The 14,020-nt window shown below is 44.7% G+C and overlaps 1 protein-coding gene across 2 annotated transcripts in view; it reads right to left on the bottom strand.

The window, feature by feature from the left end:
- Positions 1 to 12,856, bottom strand: part of LOC119389494 (coronin-6) — a 28,614-nt gene extending 15,758 nt beyond the window's left edge. For both annotated transcript variants that reach the window (XM_049414439.1, XM_037656785.2), the window contains exons 1-8: positions 12,697 to 12,856; positions 11,226 to 11,426; positions 9,952 to 10,204; positions 7,444 to 7,619; positions 5,136 to 5,252; positions 2,648 to 2,752; positions 2,058 to 2,203; positions 654 to 714 (exon numbers count right to left, since the gene is read on the bottom strand). In XM_049414439.1, coding sequence (XP_049270396.1) covers positions 654 to 714; positions 2,058 to 2,203; positions 2,648 to 2,752; positions 5,136 to 5,252; positions 7,444 to 7,619; positions 9,952 to 10,204; positions 11,226 to 11,426 — 1,059 coding nt within the window. In that variant the 5' untranslated portion in view covers positions 12,697 to 12,856. The remainder of the gene's footprint in view (positions 1 to 653; positions 715 to 2,057; positions 2,204 to 2,647; positions 2,753 to 5,135; positions 5,253 to 7,443; positions 7,620 to 9,951; positions 10,205 to 11,225; positions 11,427 to 12,696) is intronic.
- Positions 12,857 to 14,020: the final 1,164 nt, after the last annotated feature.

Raw genomic sequence — 14,020 nt, forward strand, 5'->3', positions numbered from 1 at the left:
ACATAAGTAAAGTATAATACGCATAATTTATTATGGGACCTCTTCAAGGTGGCTACGCTATAGACGTACTCATTAATCTTTAGCAAAAACACGTTCCTAATATTAACAGTGCTCATCAAAAACAGGCATGGAGATTGAACAGTTGTGGTATTGGTTTCAATTCTGTCAGGCTGAAATACAGACAAACACAAACTGTTCAAGTATACAAAGCTGCGACATCTCCATCACAAAGGAAACAAGGTTATCCCATCAGTTTAATTTATGCATACTTCCATATTAGACATTACTATGTCATGTACACCATGAAATATTGATCTTATCAATGTTTACATTGATACTACATGATACAATGATGCATGATACACTGATATTACTACAATTACTATATTCTGGTTACACAGAGCACTTCTATTGTTATCGAGCTCAATAAGGATTGAAATTTTGAGCTACCACTTGATCCCTTCCGGAGATTATGCTAATGAACCAACTGATTGAGAAATCATATATTGATTGATATTGAATGAATGTGCCCATCGAACACTGGTATTAGATGCTAAAATTTTGAGCAACATTTTAACGTGCATCAGTGAAAACAATAAACAACTCAACGTCAGCAATGAGCCCGATTCTGTTTAAATTGCAAGAGCACTAACCTTGCGTGGTACTGTGAAAGAAATCACTTCACAAAGGCCCTTGGAGTGCAGCTTGTAAAACCTAATGGAAGGAGACATTCAAACTTGAGCAGCCAACAAGAGATAAGCAGCATGTATTTATATTGGCCTGACAGATAGCTGAATAAAGTTACAAGGAGCAATATATTATACCTTGCGGTATAATAGCTTCAACGCCAAAGTCAAGATACATTGCACAGAAAACATCCAGTTTAAGACAGTAAGAATGGGCAAATATTGATTTTTGAGTGACTGAATCAGATACAAATAAAATACTAATGCCAGAAGTGAATAAAGTTGAATATAAAATCGTTTTGAAATGATGAACAGGCTTTTTCGTCTTTTAATATGATAAAAAAGGGAAGGATGCTTACTTCCTAAAACTATTCACAACATCAGCAAATTTTTGTCATTACAATGCACAGTATTATTAAACACGGTTTATTGAAGACCTAAATGGAGAGTACGCATAATGAGGACTTTTCAAAGAATTTGTGATCATCTGTTAAGGCTGTCATTCAGATACCACCATGTTTGCCCTTGTCTACAACATGAAAGTGGTATCTGGTGAATACTAACATTGTAGGATATCCCCAACCGAAAGGCTTATCAAACAACAACAATTACGACAAAGACATGACGGCTGGTCAGCTGCCTCCCACAGTACATATAGCTGCTTGCCTCTGTTAATTCAATGTTCTGGTGTGCAGAGCCACAAAGACAAAATTACAAGATTATTGAATTACTTGAAATTATCAAATTACAGGTCTGAATTCCACAGCTATTGATCGGCCAAATTTTTATCCTTAACAAGGAAAGAAATGTTGTTGGCTCATAGTGAATGCATGCTTGATTTTGTCTCACATTTATAAACCCATAATTCAGATTCAAATACAGTACTCCCGTTTAACAGAACATGAAGGGACCATTAAAATATGTTGTATTTAACGGGAGTTTCATTTACGGAGTGATGAACTGGCTTGAAGCATTCAGGTATAAAACCAATCATATTAGACGCAGTTGTCCCGTCTAAGCAGCAATTCCGTTTAAAATAGATTTCCGTTTACTGAAAGTTTACTGCAAACCATTGTTGCAAGGAAGTGCCTGCTTGTGTCTTGTCTTCTATGTGTTTATTTTTCCGTACTTCACACTAAGCAATGGAAAAATATGTTGTACTACTTGGTTCATCGTGAATCTAAAGCAGCTGGTAGCCAGGATGTAGCCAGGATGGTGGCTTGGGCAAGTTGGCATTTCATGATGTTTCCCTAACATTAGGGCAACTCTCCTTGATGTTCTGCTAATGTATGCCATGATTCAGCAAGAAATGTAGTTTAATGACAATGAAAAGGCACAAAGTATGCAATGAATTGGAAGCAGGAAACATGCCTTGCTATCTCACACTGGTGGACATCACAACCGCGCTTCGGCATGGCACACATTCCCCGCTGCGGCTCACTCGACTGGTACGTGCTGATGTAATGCACAAACGGGGGCTCGTCTGTCACCTCAAAGTACCGGATGTTGCTGTCGCCCTGGAAAGCAAAGGGTGGCTCACTTGGAATCACCAACACCAACAGAGAGAACACACCTGATGTCCACAGGAAGCCAGCGCAATTTTAAGATCCAAGGTAAGCAAGTTTATTTCAGACACTACTATAGCACACAGCCATTGTATTCTTACGGTGACATTACACACTTGCATCTCAGAATCGCCAGCATTATTTCTTGTACACATCACATGTATAATTCTCTCACAAGTTATGGCCAAGCAGTGAGAATGTCACTCATATTGCCACATCCCCTAACTAAGCCAATGATGCCAAGAACATCTTCCCAAACGGTAAATTCGCATAACTTCTTTAAAAGAAAGGAAAAAAGGGCATCATGACAGCCTGCCTGAAGCAAATTACTACTAACTAAGTAGGGCATATGATATGTGGGAAAATCGCCATGCATTTCAGTTAAAGAACACATACCTTTGCGGCTAGATACAGCAGATTCACATCTGGGTCATAAAAGGGCTGCAGCACACCGTTGCTTGTATCTAGTTCTTCCAGTACCACTGGCTGGGCAAGTTCCGACTGCATTAGAAACAAAGAAGTGTTTTAAATGGGAAATTTCAAACATTTCTGATGTCGATTTTAGCACAGCCAAACCTCAATTTAACAGTGTGCGTGCGCACAGGGCTTATGGTTTAACAAAAACGACTGCAATGAAACGGCAAACATAACAAAGCAAGTTTAACAGGTTCCTCATCAATAATAGCATGTAATGAATTTCAAATATCACAAAGGTGTTTTTATGAAAGATGTAACAACATTCTGCCTAAGTGTCTGTTCGATTCATTTGGTTGAGTCTTACATTGTATAACAATATTTGGACTATCACACACACGCAAAAATAATGGTTCACATAGCAGAGTACAGCATAGACCGCTTATAACGTAAGTCGCCGGAGTCACGAATATCCGCACTATAAGCGGTACCGCACTATAACCAAAACAACGTTTTTGAAAGGTTGCACGTGTGCAAAACATGACCAACGGGTGGGCGCGCGATTCCGACTATCGAGGCATGCGACTGGGACGTAAGTTTGCATCTGCTTACATTTGGAAATGTTGAACGGTTAGCGTCCGCGGACCTGCGGCGCTGACATAACGAACGCGGAAAAAATGCGCCGTCACGGGAAGTCGCCGCGGTAGCACACTGCGTGTGCGCCATGTCGAAAACGGTGGTGACGACAAACCACCACTCGAGTGTTTCACACGCACGCCCGCATTTTCGTTAAAGATGTAAGTCACCCCTTCTAAATGCAACAACTGCAAAATGTTTCATTGACTCGGCACCAAACCGCAACTTCTGTAGTCCGCGGCCGCCGACATGGCAGCTAGCACTCGTTAGGCCTAGCGTCCACGTTGCAACTTGGCATGCCGCCGCGAGAAGCTTGCCCTAGGCAACACGGAGATCGGGCGTAGAAGAGATCGCACTTGCGAGCTAAACCGAGGGCATCACGCGTGAAATGCAGTTTCGGTTCGCGGTCGAAAACTATCCTGAAAAAGTCTCTCAAGCTTGTAAGTCCGCCTGTTGGTGGCAAAGGCGAAAGCTCAATCGCGTCTCAAAGCGTTGTTACTTGCGGGGGAATCGAGGTTGCACGCGCGATATCTGCGCTCTACGACGAAGCAACTATTTTCCCGACGGAGACAAATAGCGGTAACGTGCTCTTGATGCGGAAGCGGGCGCCCGTACGTAGCGGAGCGCGCATGTCATGCGGCCGGGGCAAAGCGTGCATGTCAAGGGGGCAAAGGCTTCTTCTAATTGTGATTATTGAGGATAGGAAAAGGTACCTAATTTCTGTCTGCCTTGAGGCGACAGGGCGCAGTGCCTTGTAGGGGTGGGGGGATGGGGGAAAAAGAGTAGGAGTAGGAGAAAGACGCTTCTCCGTCGGCCACGCAACCACTCCCCCTCCTCACACCACGCACCCACGCCGGGCTGCTGTCCCCCACCGCCATCCCCTTTTTTTTTCTCCTCCCGCTCCTTGTTCGTTCGTTCCGCGTCCCCTCCTTCTTCGTAACGCCGTCGCCGCTCTCTCCCCCGCCGGCGAATCTCCACTGACAAGCACGCTCGCTCCCTCGCATCTCTGAGAACGTTCCGGCAGCCGCATTATAACCGGTCTTTCATCTCGGGGGACTGCACAATAAGCGGTATGCGTATACATGGAGTTCTATGGGAGGGTAAACGGGAGTCAGAAAAAACCGCATTATAGCCGGTACTGCACTGTAAGCGGTTACGTTATAAGTGGTCTGAGCTGTATAATGTTTATTGAAGAATTACCACACCCACATACATGAGCCAGCAGCGTATGCGTAAATAGGCCATCTGAGCCAGGTCAAAGTTGCATACCTAACAGTACAAAGAAAGAAACGTGTCAATGTGGTACAAACAGCACATTGCCATAAAACACCACAAATCAATGCAACGTGCACCAGGCATTGCACGTTGCGTTGGCATGCAACTTTGACATGGCTCAGATGGGCTATTTACGCATGCGCTGCTGGTTCATGTGTGTAAGGTGCGTGGGGATTCTTCAATAAACATTCAGTTGTAATTCCAGCGCTTGTCCCATCTGGTTGTTCTTCGCTGTCTTCGTTTTTTCGCTGGTTTCCTCTTCCTATTACTATGAACCAACTCACCTAGCAAGCTACGTTATTGGGTTACGTATATACGTTTTTGTTGACACACAGGAAAAGTACACGAAGCCGTAGCCGTATACAGATCCGCTGTAAAAGGGGCACCTGAAAAATTGGTTGTTAACTGCACATCCATGCGACTACATTCTTGCTCGCAAAAGTGTGGCTATACATTGCTTGTCACCAATGCAGCTACACTATGACCCACATCAAAACACAGTGAAGTTCTGTACGTGCTAAAGTGTCTGGTCAAAATAATTCGAGTAGCGCCAACTGACCTCAACGCGAAGGGCGTATTGCCTTTCACTCATCCTTGAGAACCCAGTCGTAAAAATGAGGCCATCCCTCAAGTAGATGGCTTTTTGTGGCTTGGCACCTTCGTGCCCAAAATCCTCCTGCAAAAAAAAAAGGAAGAAACACATAACCCACAGTGGTCCAGATGAGAAGAATCAGAGAAAGTGAAAAAAGCATGATAGAAAGCTAAATAAAATTTGTGGTAAAGGAGAAGATGCAACGAATAGGGGAAAAGCTGCAACAAAATAAGGAAGGCATGTTTCTATTGTCAGGCACCTCCAAAAATCCTTGCCTAAGAAGAAACCTCTGTAGGTTCCACAGAAAGCAAAATCATTGCAAATGGCTTTCCATCTTCAAAGGTCATTCATGAAAGAATGCAGTCAATTAAGTAAAAAGTTGTGCGCAATGTACTGTCAAACTCGCACATCGCTGCAGCAAAGTACACTTAACCCTTTGAGGGTCGAATTTTTTCGCGAAATCCAGTCCAAAAATGTGTAATTTTTTTATTGCTGAAATAAATTCTTCAGACGATTCTATTTAAGAAAAAAATTGTCTAAAATTTTTTTTCGTGACCGTAAAGTGACAAAAAATCTGTTTTGTTGTTACATACATATGGTTTATTCGTAGTAAAATCAAGCAGAATCCTAAAAATAAAGCTTCACAGTTTTTTATGAATAAAAAAGTATGCATTGTAATAAACATAGCTCACAAACATACAAAAATAAGCACACCAGAGTACGTTTCCGGTTAAAAACGCTCGTGCTCTATACACTAAAAACTTTTCAGCGTGTGATAGCCTTTGAAGCATGGCTCCCCGCGCACGCGTTTCAGATGTCGCTCCTTGATCGTCATCGGAGTCTGAACTCGTCAAAAAATCCTCGTCTGACGAACTGAAATCCAATGAATCGGATTCTGATTCGGCACTAGGGGAATAGTCCGCATCGGAAGAATCGCTGCTCGACTCACCGGCAGCAGCGCAACCGGCGCGCGCTTCCATAGCGTAAGCGAACTGCGTCAGTGAGCGCAAGTGCGGAAGAAAAATATGGTTGTGCGCCCGTCCGGAAAGGAAAACGAGTGAAAAAGCTACAGTAATACTTCGTCTTATCGCCAACAAATAGTTAGTTTTTCCGAGACCCCAAAACAGGAAACGCAATCACGGCGGCGTCGTTTGTGTAATTTAGCGCCGCACGGAAACAGATGTAATCGCGCGCCGGGGTGCAATAAACGAGAGAGTAACAAGCGGTCACCCTTTGAGAGATTAGAAACCAAACAGCCATCAGCTTTGCGGGCGCAAGAAGCGAAAACCACCCGAAGGACGAAACCGAAACCAGGCCGGACCGCGTGCGCGCGTTCTGATGCGAGACTACAAGCCGCCGCGCCTCTTTGGAAAGAAAAAAAAAAGACGGAGAGACATTGGCGCATTAAAAAAATTACACGTATTCCCGAAGCGTGGCAGCACATTCCAAGCAAGAGAAATGGGAGAAGGCGCGCGTTTGAAACCAAAGCGCGCCGCGGGCGCTCTCGGTTGCGCAAGCGATAGCCGGCGCGCGGCGCACCATTTTGCGAAGCATAAAAAAAGCAACAACGGAGAGACATCGGCGCATGAAAAAAATTCCACGTGTTCCCGAAGCGTGGCAGCACATGCCAAGCAAGAGAAATGATCGAAAAAGGCGCGCACTTTAAACCAGCTGCACCGCGAACGCGCTCGGATGGCCAAGCGATAGGCGCCGCGGCGTTTTGGGAAGCGAAAAAAAAATACAGCGGAGAGACATCGGCGCATGAAAAAAATTCCACATATTCCTGAAGTGTGGCAGCACAGGCCAAACAAAAGAAATGATCGAAAAAGGCGCGCGTTTTAAAAATAAACGCTATGCCGTACATGTACGACGAAAACCCTTTGGTACCAGGAAGCTTCTGCCGTACATGTACGGCGAAAACCCTGAAGGGGTTAAACATCGATATATAATGAACTTCAATATGATGAGATTCCCAAAATAACAAAGTTTTTACTGATTTCATTATATCAAGGTTTAACTGTATATTGATATGTCTCGAATGGTCAAAATTTATGCTAATTTTTGCTCGCGCTGAAATTTTTCTGAATGTTTCTTTGAAGTTGGGACAGTTGAAAGAGGAACTTGCCATGGAATAATGCAAGCAGACCAAACAAACCAAGGTGTACGATGTGAAACATGAACATGAACCACAAACATGAGCCACGAAGCATGAATCACGAACAGGCCAATGTAATCAGGCATTTCCCTGTAAGGTCTATTCACAACCCACACTTACCGCTTCCACATCCCCTGTCCTTGGATTGTAGACACGAATTTTGCGGTCCTTGCAAGTTGTTACGATGCGGCTACCATCCCAGTTCCAGCAGCAGCTGAACACACTGTCTGGGTGGTCGATGCAGGACAGTATTTCACCTGTGCCTACATTCCAGATGATGATCTTGCAGTCAGCTCCTGCACACACAGGAAATGGTGCAAGCTGATGTACAGCATAGTCGTTTAATTAAAGGAATCTGTGAGGTTAGCGCACATGCTAATTTTCCCCTCTGGCAATCATGTAAGCACCCAGATTTGCAGCATATAACTTGTGGCTCGAGCTATCATCTATATCCTTGCGCTTACCAGGAACATCGACTAAACTGGCGTTTGAAGGGTAAGTTATGGTCTGACGTAGCGTCAGGACTCAGGTTAGAGCACAGATGCCAGTGTTATCGAAACAAAGTCCACTTCACGGTGTGATGGTGTGAATATCATACGTAACTTTCGTTAGCGTATTCCTTTGTGGTTGAGCAATGCTTGAATAGAGCTTGCTGAATCATAGGAGCACAAATGCACTGTTTATTAGACTGCTATGAAAGCAGACTCAACACTGGAACCACAACAGACGTTAACCCAACATGTCACCTGTATGATAGGAGTAAATATGTCATGTTTATTGCTTTGTTATAAAATTAGATAGCCAGCATTGCAACCGCAACTGACGTTTCACTGGCATTACAGGTGCATAAGGTCTTTTTCCAAAGCAGCTTCAAGACCTGGCGTGGCTCTGTGGTAGAGTACCTGACTGCCATGCAAAATGATTGGGTTCGATTCCTGCTCAAATCCTGATTTTTATTCTTTACATTCATCGGGTCAACACTGCTGACGTCTATTTTTCTTAACGCTCTCGCATTTAAATTACCAATGTCTGTTCTCGCCGTTCCTGGGTAGATATAAATTGTCAACCACCTGTGGCGCATACCCGCATACCGCCGCCCGTGGTATACGGGTATGTGCCACACGTGTCTGGAGGAAAGGGTTTGATGACGTACGCGACGGGATTGTCACATTATTTATGTCATGACCAGGCAGTCATATTCGCCAAACTCTCTTACCCTCTTGTACGAATTTTGGTCTGCACCAAGTTAAAGGGGCCCTGCAACACTTTTCGAGCATGCTCAAAAAGCACTGCCGATCGGTAGTCGAGGCTCCCAAGAACACGCGAGCCAAATATTATAGCGATGCGCACGGCCTGGAATTTACAATAAATTCTCAAAGTCAGCTGAAAATCGCTCCCTCTTCTCTCGACAAATGATGCATTAGTCCGCAAGATATGACGCGAATGTCGGCAGTTCCACCATTGGCTGATGTTATAATCACGATAACACCCTCATTATTACTTTCGTTGTTAATTTTGAGTTCAATAAGTAGATAATATGTATGTTTATATGCTGTTATCGCGTTAAAAACACCGAACAAACATTAATATTAGCACTTCCGGTCTCACCGACAGCTCGTCTGCTCGTAGTTGCATGGTTCCGTTTTCTTCGCCATGCGCAGTGCCGAAAACGTGAATATTTCTGTGCTTTTGACCATCGCCGGTTGCCGTTGAGAGTGGCAGCCGTTCGAGTGTTGCCTCGTCAGCTGAGAACTGCATCGTCGGCACGTTCTCACGACCGACCGAGGCAGGGGCGCAGCGTGTCTCCGATAACAATGCTGGCGTCCGGTAATGGCGGCGCTTCGGGGTCGTCTGCCAGTGCCGTCTTACGAGGCGGTGTATCAGAGTATGGGCCGAAACCGATCTCAGCTGTCATTCGTTCCAAACGAGCGCGCAGGTTTGCTTCCATGGTTGGCAGAGCGATGAAAACACTACGGCGTTCGAGGTGCACACCCAACATTTACCAAACCGACGCGCAGTTTTCAAGCACGCGCGTTACACAGTGCGACCGGCTCCGCTCGACGAGAACGACGCAAGCCGACCGGAAGTGGCGGCACAGACCACGTGGTTGCGCCCAGACGTCAGAGAGACAAAAATGAAGAAAAAAACTCCGCCGGCGCTCTTGGGCGGAGCCTCGCTCCTCTGCGCTCCCTCCCTCGACTCGCTGCCTAGCTTTCCGCGCGCTCGCGGCGTTGAGTTGAGGGAGAAAGCTGCGGAACGTGATCTCTATAATTTGGTAACACCACTTAGACTTGACGGATTCGAAAAATTTTTGCGGCATATGACTCGTGAAGAGTCATACGTCAATAATGAGACTATTCCAATATAACTAAGAAAGGTGTTGCAGGGCCCCTTTAAGGAGGCGATCACGAGAGCGCCCAGACGTAGGCGGCTAGATAGACAGATAGATAGATACGTAGATATGTCGATAGAAACGCTCAAAGTGCCTCAAGTTTGCTAAGAAATGCTTCGCATTTAAAATGTCATGTCGGCACTTTTTCGATGTTAACAGCAAGGCACCTCAATACAGCTCAAGATATGCAAATCAGAACATGAGCAAGAAGGCATTTGAAAACCGAGTGGTCTCACCAACACTGAGCAGTACGTTGTTGGCTGATGGGTGCCACAGCACTTGCCCGACACGGCGTTCGTGTCCAGGTAGCTCCACCACTGGATCTACGAGCGGGCGAACAAGGCCAAAGTTTGGGATCTGCCACACTCGAACCATGGCATCATCTGAAGCACTGGCAATTATATTGTCATTGAATGGGCACCAAGCGATGTCCAGCACAGGTCCCTTGTGCCCAGCCACCAGAGGATGGTTCACATCCACTCGACCCGTCTGCACAAATTAATATGCTCACTTTATGTCCACTCGTTCACCGACATAATCACACTGCAGCAGTAACTCACTCATGTCACAAAAAAGCAACCATCTTCAAGAAATTTATAAATTTCCAGTCACTCATTTAATGTAGGAATTTGGGAGTATGCAGTAGACTCTGTTCTAAAGGGACACTGAAGCGAAACAATGAATCAGTTTAGACTGATAAATTATACTTTGAAAGCACTGCCGTTAATTTCACCATCGCAGGCTTATTAAGAGAAGAGAAAGCAAAGATCAAAGTTTCATTTTTAAATCTCCCACCAAAATCTCTGCACATGTGTGTCACCATGACATCAGTTCACTAAAAGGATGTTCACAGATTTTTCGCATAATTATGTGAAGTGTCACAAAATTACTCACCGAACGACTAAGCATTATATACGTGCCCACTTTGCCATTTTTAGACTTGCATCAATAATGTACATTAGATAAAAAGCTAGAAAGCTTCACTATCGCACAAAAAGAAAATTACTACAGGTCAAATCAGCATTTACCGACCCCATAATGTGAAATAAATAAGATAGAGCTAACAAAAACGTTACGTAAATCACCGTAATAAAGACAAGGAGTAATTCAGTTATGGAACATTAAACTTGTTCCTACCAAGGCATAACTCAATTTGTACCAATGTGAGAACCTCTCCTGTAACAGCTGAAAGTTAAGCTGCTTTCCGGGCAGTTGGAGGAGTCACATGATTAGGATTCTGGTGGATCGTGGTCTAGTAAATGAAAGCACCTCCAAGTGCTCAGAGGTGAAGAGTGGCGCTCTGAATGAGCCAGGCAAATGTTATTTCAGCCAGCTCAATGTAACCCACAATGCAAGAGCGCTCTAGGGCACATGTAACTGACCTACCAAATGTGCCATTGGAAATATTTGCAATAAAAATGCCAACTGTTATTCACATATGTGAAAGTTCAGAAAATCTTAAGTGCAGAATGAAACAAAAAAAAATTATACCTTGAATAGATGCACACACCTTGTTTAATGGGAGCACCATGAATGCCCCACCGCCTGCAGCTTCTATGATGATGGCCAAGAACTTTGGATTGACCGCACAAAAATTGGAATCCCATGACTGTTTCGTGATCCTTATGTTGTCGTAACACTGTTCTCTTTTCAGGGCCTGACCAAACACATGCCGAAACTTGCTCGTCCGCACAATGCTCCGATGCGCCATCTGAAGTTGAACAAAGACGACGATGTGTCTATTTGTCTACAAATGCACCGGGTGTATGCACGCATGGTAAGTGTGCAATTTTTGTAAATGTCATTATCAAACATTGACTCTAGAAGCAGGTCTGAAAAAACATTAGAGCAAGAGCAGCTGTATCCTTGAGAATTTTTCCATAAGAAATAAAAACAGCATGCGTGCAGCTTGTCAGGTAGCCACTATACAATGTTATCTGTGCAGAACAATGTCACCAAACACAATAGCTTTTGGACGGCCGTGATTGGTCACAGTTGTCTACTACTGCAGCATTTTCTTAATACAGAAACACGTGGTGCTACTTTGCCAGTTTTGCATCATGACGTCATCAAGATTAATCACGCGACTGCTAATGTCAAGAAAAGGATAAAGGAGGGAGAGAGTGTGTGTGTGCGTGTGTGTCACAGTACCGCATGGCAACGTTATGCTTAGGTAACCGGTAATTTATAGCTTCGCGCACAATATGTAAAGGCTGCTCTAGAGATGACATGGCGCGGTTCGTTATCGCTATCATCTCTTGTTATGTAAACGTCACCGCGGGCACGTACTTTTTCTGCCAGCTTCTGCAACTAGCCGGCGTAAACATTTAGAAGCGTCAGCGTATTCACGCGTCAGCTACGAATTGATGCCCCAAAAGTGCAAAAACGGCTCTAGCAACGTACGCGTGGTGATTTGCGCATATTTATGCGATTCGCTTTATACTATTACAGAAGAGACGATCGAAAATAAACACGATAGCTACTGAGAGGCGATGGGACGTGAGATGTCAACGATCAAAAGCACCGTCGACACAAAGTTGATTTTATTGGCAGTTTGTCCGCTGCCTAAATATCACGCAAATCATGCGCAAGTAACCGCTGGCAATTATATTTAAATTGTGAGGAAAAGTTTTGATGTTTCACACTGAGCTTGCCGCTGTCTGACCATTTCTTTCGCGGCAATCCACCTCAGCGGATACACAGACTTGACCCAGTGAACAGTTTACGCCCAGTTATGCGAGACGTCCAATTGCGTGCCAAGATGCTTCATACGAAAGGCGTAAAGCTGTCAGTGTCTTCTATCTGTGCACATAATTTCTGATAAATTTATTAGCGCTTGTAAAGTAGCGGAAAAGAAACACGCGCACGATCATGAGCGGCAAAGCGCAGCCCCGTACTTGTGCACCCGTCGTCCCTCACAACTCGCCGGACAGCGGCCCTAAAAACACCGCGCAGAGCCCGCGATTACGTTCTCTACTCACATTTCAACTAGAGTTGAAGCCGTGGCCGTCCGATGTATCGAGGTAGCACGCTCAAAAATAGCGTAACATAGCGTGAAGACCCGCACGAGTCGATAATCGGCGACTACGATTTGATAACCACACAAAATGGAAGCAGCAACGCGGGTGTGGGGGTTACGCATGCGCACACGGGCAGGAACTGGCCATGCCATTTATGGGGCGCGCGCTTTATTTTCTATTTCTTTTTTACGAAGTTTGCGCGCCAAGTTTGAAACCGCTGTGTTCTGCGACAGATATTGACGCGATCGGAAGATAAATGTAAGGTTTCTGCAACGCTACGATCCAGGCAGCTCACTCTGTAAGCGCTTTCACTGCACGCTTCCATAATTGAACGAGGCGTAAAGCGTCCGCGAAAGGCCGAATATACTTATTGCTGCAGCATTTTCATGCGCCGCATTTCTGTGTAAATAGTTTTTCTAGTATTGTGAGTCCATGATCACTTCTAGAACTAAGGGGTGTAAAGACGGCTATGTCAACTTCTCTGTCACTGTGTGAGGATAAACGGAAGCGTTTAGTGTACATTTGTTTGTAATTCAATTTAGGATAAATTAATTTAATATTTTCCATCTCGCAGGACTGTAGAGAGAGGATGATGGATGTAGATGTAGTATCCAAACAATCAGCAGACATTATAGACAGCGTTTCACCGTATCACTTTATACAAGTTGTTACAAGAAAGAAAGAAAGAAAGAAAGAAAGAAAGAAAGAAGGAAAGAAAGAAAGAAAGAAAGAAAGAAAGAAAGAAAGAAAGAAAGAAAGAAAGAAAGAAAGAAAGAAAGAAAGAAAGAAAGAAAGAAGAGCACCCTGCCTCTCTTCTTGCAGAGAAGCGCTCCCTCGTTTGAACAGACTGAAGTGTATTTTCAGGTGCAGATAGAATTCAAACGCAGACATAATAGTGCACTGATTGCTCTTGAGGTTTCCGTGCCACACGCGCAATAAAGCAACCGTCCTTGGTGCGCGGACTGATCGAACAACGAACGTAGATTTCTGTTAGCATGCCGGTTCTGCGTCCGACAACGTTATCCAATACTTATTTCAATCGTGACAGCTGTTTAGATTGCGTCAGGGGCGTTCGTCATTACGCCATCGTTTCTCACAGCGCGAGCCAAGAGCACCCTTTAGGCCGGTTTGCGATCCCAAAATATCATTCCGTACACCTGAACGAGCTACACAGGTATCACTCGTTACACGGGTCGTAGAGAGTCGAGACTTCGCATAATTTGTGTCGGGTGGGGGCGTACGCTCGCGACGAAGGGCTAATTTGCATGCGGGAGTGCGCGCTGGG

The sequence above is a fragment of the Rhipicephalus sanguineus genome, chromosome 4 (genome assembly GCF_013339695.2).
Source record: "Rhipicephalus sanguineus isolate Rsan-2018 chromosome 4, BIME_Rsan_1.4, whole genome shotgun sequence".
Classification (NCBI taxonomy): domain Eukaryota; kingdom Metazoa; phylum Arthropoda; class Arachnida; order Ixodida; family Ixodidae; genus Rhipicephalus; species Rhipicephalus sanguineus.